General features: G+C 39.3%; 1 protein-coding gene across 1 annotated transcript; it reads left to right on the top strand.

The window, feature by feature from the left end:
* Positions 1 to 1205: 1205 nt before the first annotated feature.
* On the top strand, positions 1206 to 12337 carry cdk5rap3 (CDK5 regulatory subunit associated protein 3). The gene is made up of 14 exons (XM_031759385.2): positions 1206 to 1366; positions 1656 to 1704; positions 1858 to 1989; positions 2578 to 2678; positions 2785 to 2833; positions 4641 to 4819; positions 5081 to 5217; positions 6003 to 6147; positions 6371 to 6478; positions 7613 to 7688; positions 7795 to 7883; positions 10373 to 10578; positions 11625 to 11796; positions 12035 to 12337. Exons 1-14 carry the CDS (start codon positions 1361 to 1363, stop codon positions 12098 to 12100), a joined length of 1515 nt encoding a protein of 504 aa, XP_031615245.1. The 5' UTR covers positions 1206 to 1360; the 3' UTR covers positions 12101 to 12337.
* Positions 12338 to 13401: the final 1064 nt, after the last annotated feature.

The raw sequence follows: 13401 nt of genomic DNA, 5'->3' as shown, positions 1-13401 counted from the left end.
CCTTCTGGGGATCCTCTGGGATCTGGACGGCCCAGTCTTCGGTTAGTCATGCTGGGTGTGCCTCTTTTATTTGCAGTTGGTTCCTTTGTGCAGTTAGCTTCTTCAGCTAGTAGGAGTGAATCATGTTGGGGCCTGCTGCTATCCAACTCTTCATACTGGAGACCGTTTCTTGGATGTCTGCCACTGTAATGGTACTAAACCCTGTTCAGGAAGGTTGCTGTGGTCTTAGATCTACTAGCCACTGAGGCCTCGCTCAATGCCTTCAACACACCAGTTGTACTTGGTACCCAATCTCGGGTGGGGGTGATGATATCTCCCCCTTGACCTGACATCCTGGCTCCCCCTTGCTGTAGCATTTGTGTTGTACTTCATCAATCTCCAGTTGTGATAGCAGTTGCTTCTTCCGCATGCTGGAACACTGAGCTACGTAACCCTTTCTGTTGGGGTTAATTGCATAGTAGCATTCCAACAGCGCCGTGTTCTCATCCCTTGTCCACGTCTGAGCTTCTTGTTCCACTAGTCCATTTCTCATCATTTCATCATCTCATTTCAACAAATTTCATTTTTTTAGTTTTTTAAACAATAAAATTAAGTTTAGAATTCAAAATTTCCTATTTATGGATATAAAACTTTGGATTAGTGTTCTGATTCTTTTCCCCTCAATTTTGTACATGAATTTAAACATGCAAAGCATTAAGTGCAAAGAAATAGCATACTTACAATAGTGTGCTTGGATAATAGAGTAATATGTATATAGGAAAGCATGAAATAAACAAATAAAGAGAGATATAAATGAGATGTAGACACATAACCAGAATCATTTAAATACATATTTAAAGAAATTAGAGCACATTTGTCACAACTATGTCAAATGTTTTTATTTTAACAGGCTTACAGGTAATAACTGTCTAGATAGATAGATAGATAGATAGATGTAGATTTCCTTTTCTGAGGGGAAACTACATTTATGTTTATTTAACTGTGCAAGAAATATCATCAGACCTTTTTTTAAAACAAATGACTGACCCATAACAAGAAATAGCTAACATTTTCCAAGTATTCTTCCACATTTTCCATGGGCTACTCTTAGTTTGGGAATAACTGACCTTAAGTAAAGTGACACTATCGCCCTCTAGCGACAGTCTCATTAGTTGCACCAATCAGGGGCCACGACGATTCACCAATCCAAATGCAGCCATCGACATGGCAACATCCCCTCTTCCTATTGGCTCTGCTTCTCCTAACGTGTCATAAACAGGAAAGCTCCGGATGGTGATGATAATCCTGCATATAAACCGGAATATAATCGTATAATGAAGCTCTGAATTATCGGAAACGTTTTTAAAAAGAAAGGGAAATTATGGAGGTGAGATTAAACTTAGTTTTTATCTGAGCTGGCTTTAAAAACTAGCCTGCGAGCTAACGCTAGCTATCTGACAGTCAAAAGTCCACTTAAGTGACAGAGAAATGAACACTTTACACTGAGTTTAAGTTAGCAGAGAAAACAATCTGTCCTATTACATTTTTTAAGATATTTATTCACAATGTCTTCCTAACGGTTTAATGTGATATTGTCCTTTCCGTAAGTTAAATAAGAGAGGTAAAGAGGAAGTAAAAGGTGTAAATAACAAAATGTATTGACTGTCTCACTGCAGCGGAACATTCAGAACCTTCCCATCGACGTACAGACCAGCAAACTTTTAGGTAAGACAAAAACACGCACATTTAAAGCAAGCACTAGTTTCTCTATGTGTTCCTCTGTAGCTGGGCTACTAGCAGCTAATACAGCCCTGTAGTCCTCTAGCATGCTGGCTGAAACAGATGTTACAGATGTAAACTCGCTCTGTGTGGTTGCAGACTGGCTGGTGGATCGGAGGCACTGTAACCTGAAATGGCAAAGTGCAGTGAAGGTGATCAGGGAGAAGATCAATGCTGCCATCCAGGACATGCCGGAGAACGAGGAGATCAAGGCGCTCCTCTCCGGCTCATGTAGGTCCCCTACAACTCAATACACCCACCCAGCCATCGACTTCTCTGAGAGATGAATCTATTATGGACCCAGCAGGCTATTTAGCACCATTTCTACTATTCTCAGGGACTCTCCTTTCCAACCAGACGTAGGTTTAGGGTTACTTTATAATCATCAATGAAGGCTTAAACCCCACTTCACAACTTTATTAATGTTTTTTTCTTGTTATCATTATTCTTATTTTAAGGTGGTGTTACAACCCTGCTAATGACTGCAACAAAGTGGAGACTAACACTGGAGTTTTTTTAATGGTTTTATTTTAAAATACTGTCCAATCTAAGCTAATAATGGCATTCAGGAGAGCATGACAAGGTTTAGCAATAAGTGCTGTCGCTCCCAAACCAACCTCAGGCATGCTTTTGCACAACTTGTGGACAACTAGCAGTTAACCTCAGGCAACTCCCAAAGACTCTTGCACTGCTACTGCAACACCAGCAGGGGTTGCAGAGGAGCATGGCTTTGGTGTTTATTGTATTTTAAGCAGCTGTTAATATGCACTGCTTTTAAATCTTCATCCATATCTGTGCTTTGTTTGTTTTCACTGACAGACATTCACTACTTTCACTGCTTGAGGATCGTGGAGATCCTGAAGGGAACTGAGGCTTCCTCCAAGAACATCTTTGGCAGATACTCGTCTCAGAGGATGAAGGTGAGAGGATTCATACACTGGCCTGTCAGTGTCACATGTTAAGGGGATTTTTTTAATTTGGGATTTCTGCTGTAAAACTTTCTCCCTTGTTGTTTTGTTTTCACAGGACTGGCAGGAGATTGTGTCTCTTTATGAAGCAGATAATGTCTATTTGGGTAAGTGTGTTAGGAAAATAAGGGAAAGACATATCACAATGTCTTCATTATAGTATAAAAACACCTGTGAACGCAGCTACGTGTGTTTTTGCTCTGTATTTTATACAGGGTGTCTCTGGCTCCTTTAAAAATAAATCTTAAAATATTTTTAATACATATTTACTGACAGTATGGATGAGTTTTAAGTGTTTTTGGTCTTGTTAATGTGCAAATTTCCATCTCTCAGTGCTGCTATTTTTGTCCCATTTAGGTCATGAAATGTGACAGTGTACAAATATGTGTTAATTCTTTATAGTTCAGCTAAGACTTTCATGCTGTTTAACATGCGTAAAACCAATTAGTAATGAGATAATGTATACTGGTTAACCTAATTATTGTAGCTTGTGCCTAAAAGAATGTCTTAAATATAAGGACCCCTGTACTTGGGCCCAGGCAGGAAATTGGTTTAGGCCTAATTGGATGTTGGCCTTTCAACACACTGGTGGAGAAGGCAAAGCAGACCAGTCTACTTGTTTACACAAAGTGCCTATGAGACTGTTTGTTCTCAGTTTATGTCGTATTGTCTATATTTATTTATTTAGCTTGTTTATTTTGCAGAGACAATAAACAAGGCATATATTTTACCCGAAAGCTCATTTTCATCTGTAGTTTTTAGACAGATGAACCGAATCAGTAAATATAAAAGCATTCTTTAGTGCAAATAAATTTAAACCATGTTAATCAAAGTTCATTTTCACACAGCTTGCTGTCTGCAGAACTGCGACTCTTTCAGCCACGTTTTCTGATGTTCTGTGGTTAGAAATTTCACAACTCTGCTGCCTTAACAGAAAAACAGTTTAATCATCCAGTGTTGTGGACTAAAATGTAAAACTTTCCATATAAAGATTGCTGATATAGCAGCACAAAGCAAGTCCAAGAGAACTTCTTTGTGAAGTTTGCATGTCACAGTAAATTTTAGAGCTCTTTGTACGCCCTCTAATTATCACATTTCCCAAGTAGGGCCTTGTGGATGTACAAAGTCTAACACGTGCATATCAAATACAGCTAATGTAGAGGAGTATAGAAGTCACTTCACTATGGTTAGAAAACTTTAAATTAGCAGCTAAAACTGACATCTCCTCAGAGGAAGGTGGTTCATGTTGCCAAATGTTAGTATTGGTTCCACTTGGGCCTCAGTCATGTCCTTGATTCTACTCCAGCATCAGAACACTGAGAACTTCTGGGGTACAAGATGTAAAGATGCAAGTTTAACGATAAATGGCTTTGTGCTGGTTGGAGCTAGTACCTGGAAATATGGAACGTGTTTCAGATTTAGCACCATGACATAGTGTTCAGAAAAACAATTATATATTTGGACAATATTCTTCAACAGCACCATGTACTTATATTTTTCTTGGTGATTATTTTTAACTTTACTTTAAAAGAGTGTATTTTCACCATAGACTGTATGTAAATGGTAGCTGTAGAGAAGTCGCCCCCTGCTGGATGAAAAGAATGCAGCATTAAAGCATTTCCTGTAGCCGTCAGTTTTTCAGATCTTGAAGATATGCTATATTTGTTATACAGTCTGTGGTTTTTGGTGTATTTTTCCAGCCCTTACATTTTGTCTAAGATATGTTAAAGTTCCTGAAGTCTTAGATTTAACTTGCTTACACCTGTAGGCTCCCTCTTTTAAAGCAGGAAGGTTATGAAGCATTAATTTTTTTGCTGCATTTGTGTAGCTTAGGATATTGACCACAAAATCCAGCTGAAGAAACGAAATAATTGCATGTGCTGAATGATAAAAAACTGTGTTTGTGCGTCCCAGTGGAGTTGGCCAGCTTGCTGAGCCGCAACGTGAGCTACGAAGGCCCGGCTCTGAGGAGGCAGCTGGCCAAAGCTCAGCAGATGCAGCAGGAGCTGAGCAGGCGGGAGGTGGAGTGCCAGAGCTCAGCCGCAGACCTGAGGGAACGCTACTACGCTGCCTGCAAACAGTATGGCATCACAGTAAGTGCAAGAACGTGCACACCTCTAGGAGAATACACAGACACAAACACTCAGAGTTATGCATTTTATTAACTGATTAATGCGAATGTGAAGAGAAAGCAGTAACCTTAGGCGGGGGCCTCAACCCATAAGGCCATAAATGTAAGAACAAAGATTTTAAACTAAAATCTAAACTTAACAGGAAGCTGGTGGATAGGCTTTAACAATCGTGTGCTATGTGAGGATTTCTGAGCCTTTGATTGACTTATTTGCTTCTTACAGGGTGAAAATGTTCCTCGAGAGCTTCAGGCTCTGGTGAAGGACTTACCAGCGGTTCTTGACGAAGTCGGGAAGGATGCTGCGAAGCTAGAAGAGCAAATCCAACTTTACGCTGCCTTTACAAACTTTGTCTGTGACTGGTGAGTACGGGATACAGTAGAGATGCCATGTTATGGGGAAAAAACATAATTACTGTTATTTTGGGCAATATTGTAATCTTAAATATTTAAAATTGGTTAGTTACAAACTTAACAAACGGTTTAACCTTTCAAGGGGAATCTCCTTGAACTTTAAATGTCGTTCAAACTGAAAACAAGTGAATAAATTAGTTATAAAAGGTAGGTCATTCTGTGAAGAGTGAGCCAAAAACAAATGGGATGAGAGACAATCTGAGTTAAAAAGACAAAGGTGGCTGCAGGCAACTGTTAATGATCCTTTAGGTTTCATGATCCTAACTTGTTCTAGATAGGCCAGGTTGTCAAAGGCTCACTTATGAGTTAAAGCAGCTCCTTTGCTAATCAGAGGTTCAGTGGTTGACTCCCCGGCTTCTCCAGTCCACGTGTTGATGTGTGCTTGGGCCAAAAATACTTGAAAGGACTTTATAAATGCATCTGTGACTGGGCAGCTGCAGCTTTCAGTGTAAAAGCTTTGTGTTTTCATAATATTGGAAGCTAAATTATTTTCAGTTGAAACTGAGATCCAATTTATCATCCAGCCTTAAAATATTATGTTTTGTTTTGTCGCAGTTTCTCTCAAATGTATATTTTTGCAGATACAGCTCAAACATCGGTGTATATCCATCAGAGCAGTTCACAAAAAACTATGAAAGTAAACTTGAAAGAAACACTTTCTGTTCTGTTTAACTACATAAACCATAGATAATGTTTGTGCTGGGTCACATGAGCTCACATGTTGTCATTTGTAGGTCTGAGCCAGTCCTCCCTATGCTGACATTTGCCCAAAAAAGAGGGAACGCAACATTTTATGAGTGGAGAACGGGGAAAGTCCCCACAGTTGTTGAAAGGCCAGTTGTGGATGAATCGCCACCTGATACAGTCACAGAGGACATGGTTAGTTTTACTGCATGTGTATTCTTGTTCATTGTGCTCATATAATTAAAACTAGTAAGAAGCATTAATTATTCTGTCTTAATGCAGTTCACTTATGTAAACCGGCCCATAATTGAAATTATCAGTAAATGCCTGCATGTTTCAAAGTGATTCCAAATGTCCACTCACAGCAGGAGTTCTTTCTTACCGCAGTTTCTGCTTCGTCTTCTAAAATCTGTTTTAGATCGACTGGGGTGACTTTGGCAAAGTATCAGATTCCCTGGGTGTGAGTTCAGGCATCACAGTTGAGGATGGAATAGACTGGGGAATCAGCCTGGAGCCGAACTCTGAGGTAGGGCGTCTGAACACGTCTGCGTTGCATCCTTTCCTCTAAAACAGTGATAGAGTGCAATATAGTGATTTTTTTTTTTTTAAAGGTACATCCTCATCTTAAACCAGCTGCAGTGCCTGAATTTTGCAGCAGAAATTCAGTGTGTGTGAAAACATGTTAGCAAGCTGATTAACACCAAATAGGTCACAAGTTAACATACAAATGGTCAAAAATAGCTGGCTAAAACTACAAGATAAATCGTAAATATTAAGCCTGGTAAAATAATAACAACAATAATAATAATAATGACAACTTTTTTTCATTGTGTAGGTTCCACTAGTTGCTTGCTCGCTATTGTCCCCCTTATGCGCAGCAATTTGCAACATAATTTGTGCCATTACTGCTGGCATGCAACTCCAGCTCTTTGGCACAACCGATGGTGTGGAAAATTGCATCTCCACAGTCTATCAGTGCAGTGTCCTGCAAGTGAACAGAATCAGTAGAGACGTTTGTGTGTGTGTTGGGGGGGGTGTTCAAGAAAATTAGAAAAAAAATTGAAAATAAAACACACTTTTTTTGTGTTTGGGTTTGAATGACGCACTACCAGGTGTATTTTTCCCTGCAGGGAAACAGTTCTTTTCAGGGGACTGCAGTGAGTGACGTATACAATGTTGTGGCGATGTATTGTGTTGCGACATCAGTGTGTGTGGGTATGAAGTGGCCATTGAGTCAAGCATAACCTCAAATTAATGGATAAATGGTCAAAAATGTTGCACCATAAAATATTGAAAAACCCTTGTATGGCGTTTTTTAATACTTTTAATAAAGTAAAATTAAATTTGGTTTGTTTTGTTTTTTTGTTCTTTCATTATAATTGTTAATGCTTGATAATAAATTTTGTTCTGTTTGATGCGATTGCTCAGCTTCTGAAGGGCGTATGCCAGAAAAGGTTTGAGAACCGCTGGATAAAGTAAAAGTATATGGTTGTGGAAGTACAGAATATATTGGGTGGAAACTGCTAAAAGTACTGTACAGTTATGCCAGGCAGAAAAAGCTGTAATAAACCACAGTGTTGATTACTTTTTGGGAGAAGGTAGTCAGTTGAGTAATGGTAGGTAAAAGGCTGAACTATTCTCTCTCCATCTCCCTCATCAGGACCCCGGGGCTGGCGGTATCGACTGGGGTGACAACGCAGAAGCTCCCATTGAAATTGTAGATGTGGGCACAGACTGTGAGAAACTTTTCTTTTTTCCTTCTAATCCTTTTTATGCTTGCAGCTGTCACATGCTCAGCTGCTGAAATGTCCGTTAGCTAAAAAGACTCATTTTATTTTGAAGGCCCTGAGGGAGTGGCGAGGGGTGAAGATGCTCTGACTATACTGGAAAATCCTCAGTCACGCAGCCGGTTCATTGACGAGTTGATGGAGGTAAAGACTACAGTCATTTGATCTCAAATTACTTCTGCAAGACCCACAGATATTTGTATATAGCCTAATGATATAAAGCTATAGGCAGAACACACAAGTGGAGCATTAAGCAGCTTAGAGGAAGAGTTATGACATTATAAAGTTACAGTGTGGCTGTGTTGTTAAAAACTTTTTGTTTTACTCCAAACACACCAGGTTTGCTGAAGGTTTGCATTGCAAATGATAGTGAAAAGGATTTAACAGCAACTGTTTTAACTCTCAGACAAAAATGTGTAAGGTAACAGTTCCACAGACTGACACTAAGGACATTTTGTGATTTTTATTTGTATGGTTTTAGTCCTTTGTTGTTATTGGGGGGGGTCTAGTGTTTATATTTATTTCAATTATCAAAAACTAAAATCTGAAGGACAAAAGGAGTGTTGCACAGTTATTTAGGTTGAGTTCATTTAGGGTGAAGATTTGCATTTTAACTTGAGGTTGTGTGAGGATTGTAAAATGTTCTGGACAAAATTATTGATGATGAATATTTGTAAATATCGTTTAGTCGCTCGGGTCTCACTTAGCCATTAAACCTATTTAAATGAAGGAAAAAGATCTAAATGAACTGCTTAGTGTCAGATAGAAGTTCCAGGAAAATGTTTTGGGGGGTTTTTCTTGGCCACCCAAAAAGTTAGGAGCACCCTGGTCCTGGAAGGTTAAAGCTTATGTCTTCTACAGGTTTTGTTAGAACCTAGCTGTGAGGGGGTCCACAAGCCAGTGTACGTGTAATGCTGGTCCCAAGCCCAGATAAATGGGAAGGGTTGTGTCAGAAAGAGAATCTGGCATAAAATCTTGGCCAAATCAAACATGTGGATCATGAAGAATGAGATTTCCATACTGGATCAGTCAGAGCCCGGGTTACCGAAGACCACCTTCAGTGCTGAATGTTCGTCAGAGTGCTGGTGAAAGCTTTGCTACTGTTGGCGAAGCCAAAGGAAGAGTAAAGGGGGAAGGCATGTTAGGAGGCAGCGAGAGAGAAGGAAAGGCAGGGAGTGTGGAGGGTGAGAGGAGGGACTGTAAATGTAGGGACGACGCAAGAAAAATCCTGTTGTCCGAAAGATAACTGTAGCCACCAAAGGTATTTCTGCCATTAGGCTACAAATAAAGTACACCATAGTCTTATGACTTCACCATCACCTCCTGCATTCGCTGTGATGACGACTCATCTGCAGTCTTATTTGCCAGTAAGCATCTTCTCTAGTACACATAATAGATTAACGAGTGAGCTATTTACATGTGTTTCATGTTGTGGAACAAAAGGTAAAATGTCCAAGGTTTGCGTTAACAACAGCCAAACTCAAGAGTTGACTCAGTTTTTTAGCAGTCAATCCATGTAGTTGTGTGCACCATACTTATTATTTAATTCAAATCAAAAAGTTTTATTTCCAGGGCCATCAGAGTAGCATACATCTATCTGTACTTTTAATTAAGTGGGTACAGGGGGTGTCTGAAGCCTGCCTCATTTGATTTTGGTCTGGAGGCAGAGCACACCAATTCACATGTATTAGATACTACTGAACACAAATAATAGTGCAGTAAAGTATAATGTAGCATTCACAGTATAACTTCTGATTTGAAGAATCTCCTTGTGTGTCTCTTCTCTATAGCAGTGGCTGGGTAAGAATAAAGACACAGCTGCAACTGAAAATTGCTGGAGTATGTAATTCAAATGCCTTTAAGAAGGTTATTTCACACTGTAGAAACTTACATATGTTGGCAGTTAAGTAGTCCAGTCAGGACGGAGTGAACCAAGAAGAAAGAAAACAAGAAAGCTGAATAAAATACCTGCAGACTGTGATCAAGGTGAAGGCTATAGGACCACTGCCAAGCAGCCTGATGTTCCTGTGAGCACAGCGGCTACATGTCATTATAAAGTTTTAGATAAGCTCAAAAGACATGGCCACAAACCTGCAAGAAGGAAGTTAAAATGGTGAAAAAAGAACTCCAAGATTGAGGTCAGTTTCTAGTTGTACCACTGAATGAAGATAAATGCAAAGCAACAGTGAAATGCAGAGGTGGCCAGTTTATACTCCAGATGAAGTGAAAAGGTATAGAGCCCAGACTGGAATTGGGTCATGGTTTCTCTGTTTGGTACTAGTAAAGAGGTGTGTCTGCTGCATGGTGAACCAGCTGCCAGTGAGATAAGGAAGACCTCTGCACAGAGAGAACTGCAGAAATTCAGGAAAGAGACAATAAAGGCAGATGGTGTGATTTTACGTGGATCAAACAGAAAAATCTGGTCCTGATAAATGTTTAGCTGATATGGTCTTATGCATTCAGACATAACAGAAGATTAGGATCTCAGTTTAACAATGTTTCACCTAAAGAAATACTCCCACTGTTGAGGTGTAATTGCATTTTTTCACTGTGATATTTATATATAAGTGTTTGAATGCCAGATTTGGTTTTCTGTCACTAACGCATGACTCTGGCTACATTTGTTGGTGCAGCTGGAGGTGTTCCTGACTCAGCGTCTGAGTGAGATGAGAGAAGAGGGTGATGTGGTAGCTATGAGCCAGTTCCAGCAGGCCCCCTCGGTCATCCAAGGCCAAACCTACGAACACATCCAGGCGATGCTGTCTGAAGTGCAGGACCTTCTAGGGAGGCTCACCTCTCTCCGGATGCAGCACCTGTTCATGATTCACGCCTCTCCACGGTATGATGGTCGCCAGAATATCAGCATGATCACCACTGAGCTCTATTTCAGGAAACAATGTGAATACATAACCTTGTTGTAAGAATAACAGACTTAAAATGAAGAACTCTCATTCAAACTTGTCTTTTAGCACTTTATTGTGACTTTTGTTTATAATAGCTCAACAAGTTTATAGTTTAGAGCAAGGGTGGGGAACTCCAGGCTTCAAGGGCTGGTGTCCTGCAGGTTTTAGATATCACCCTGGGTCAACACATCTGAATCAAATGATTAGTTCATGAGAACTTCAAGACATGTTGAGGAGGTGATTTAACCATTTAAATCAGCTGTGTTGGATCAAGGACGCATCTAAAACCTGCAGGACACCGGCCCTTGAAACCTGGAGTTCCCCATCCCTGTGCTTATTTCAGAAAGTGAAAGTTAGAATTTGTGCCACAAAATCTGGAGTTTCTGTACTCTTAAAGATCCCCTTTCACCAATCAGGCCCAGAAAAACCCCCATTGCAGATAAAAAATTGCAAGCCTGATATTACCTTGACATTCATGTCTGTGGTTAGTGTGATTAGTTCTGTGATTCATTTCTACCATAACTGGCTGTGATTTAAGAAACAGTTGACTTTTATTATTCCGTCTCTCTTCTGTAGAAGGGAAATTAAAGTACAGAATGTTTAATTAATTGCCTTGTAGCAGGTCCTTTTTTATGTAAAGTACACTGACAATAAATTTTATTCTGTATAAATAATATAAGCTACTTTGAGCTGCTCACTTATTCACAGCGGGTAGCTCTGCATATTTGATTTGGCAGATTTTTACACCAGATGCCCTCCCTGACACAAACCCCTGTGTGACTCCTGGGCTCAAACGGGCTCTTTTGCTTGTTAGGCAAATGAGTTAACCGCTACAATACAGGGCCACTTATTCAGTATAAATGACATAAATAATTTCTGTCTTGTGCATCAGTCTTTAAATAAAGTGCAAAAAAACCCCTTTGTGTGCATCAGAAATGTTGCACCTTTCCTTCATTATTTTTAATGTGATGTGCGTGTTCAGGTATGTTGAGCGCGTGTCGGAGATGCTGAGACAGAAAATGAAGCAGGCTGACATTCTGGTGCTGAAAGGAGCCACAATGGCAGAGAAGAGGCAGGAAGCCCTGCAGGAGCAGTCCAGGCTGGAGCCTCGTGTTGACCTGCTGGCAGGATGCACCCGGGAACTCCAGAAGCTGGTACAGCATTATGTTTGTATTTGTTTCTGTTGGCACAGTGGATAATTTCCTAACTATATCAAATGAGGAGGCTGCAGGAAGCAATACTGAAAACTGTCATTGTGAGATCTGTGTTTAAATATTAGCAGACACGTAAAGGTCTTCATATTCTATGTGACGTGGAAACAGTACAAATTCTAACTGTTACGCCGACGATGTCCTCAGAAGTGACTGATGATTGTTATGTTTGTTTTCACAGATCGAGGCAGACATTTCAAAGCGATACCACAACAGGCCTGTGAACCTGATGGGGGTTAATATTTAGTGAACTTCAGACAGTCACTGAAAATATTTTGTCATGATCTACAACAGAAATTAAAAAAGTGATATTTAATGTAAACTTTTGTTGGGTTTTTGTGTTCTTTACGTTTTTGTATTACTGCTGTTGAGATAAAGAAACGAACAATGTTGAAAATACTAAAACGTGATAAAAATAACTTGTGTATTGTTAGGATTGAGTCTTGGTTTAAAACCAGGGAATAAAAATGGATCGTAAGCCGGTTTCAAGTTTTGATGTCCGTGTATTAAAACAAAATATATTACAGTCCAAAAGTCTTGAGCCACCCCTCAATTCTTTATATTTTGCTTCCAAAGAACCAGATTTTCTTGTCATTTTTCTAAAGTGGACCTCTGAAGTTTTTCTTTGGACAGTGACTGCTTTTTCCCAGTCCTTGTACCTAAACATTTTGAGAGGAATGCTTGAAAAATGCCAAAGACAACACTGATTTGCAGTGTGACCTTAAGAAATTTGAGGAAACTGGACAAGTTGGGGGCAAAAAGAGCGACAGACTTGAAAACATTTTTGAAAAACAGCTATTTCTTTCCCGTTAAGAAATAGGAATAAATCCAGCAAACTCCTGAGACGGGACCTGAGAGATGCATCTGGACCTTCAGCTGAGCCATCTACTGTTCACTGAAGCCGTGTCAGAAATGATGAAAACTGTTTATGACCACTGGCTGAAGAACAAGATCTTCTTTGTTGTTGATGTTTGCCAGAACCTTCTGGTTTATTTTGTTTTTCCATGTGTGTGTGTGTGTTTTGGTTTTTTTAGACTGTGCGTCCATAATATGAATGTGATACTTTGACTTCTATATGTTATTATGACTGCAAAGGGACCTTACAAACCTCTTTAAATATATTTTATAATATAAATACATTTTTATTTTATTATCATTGAAAAGCATTGTCATTGCTTTCAAGACTCACTATAATTAAAAAAACTAAATATTTGACATTTAAAAGACTGGGTGAGGGTGATTAAATCACCCCTAACTCATCATTTTTGATTTACAAATTGTTGTAAATCAAGAATTTACAATATTTAAGTTGTAAATTTACAAGAAAACACTAAGAAAAAGGTCAAATTTATGTCAAAACTTAGCTAAATAAGAATGAATATTTTTACCTAAACAAAAGTCCTCATAAATATATGAGGGGAAAACAGAAAATGAAAATTAGTCAGTGTCATTAGTCATAAAAAAAATATGGTACACTTGAAAAGCGGTAATGTTTAGCTGAAAAGTGCTGTAGCCAACTGTAACGAAGTGATTCCCTCAATATTTCCA

This window comes from Oreochromis aureus, linkage group 8 (genome assembly GCF_013358895.1).
Source record: "Oreochromis aureus strain Israel breed Guangdong linkage group 8, ZZ_aureus, whole genome shotgun sequence".
NCBI lineage: Eukaryota > Metazoa > Chordata > Actinopteri > Cichliformes > Cichlidae > Oreochromis > Oreochromis aureus.
Note: the sequence above shows the minus strand (reverse complement) of the source record. Positions and strands in the feature narration are given on the sequence as shown.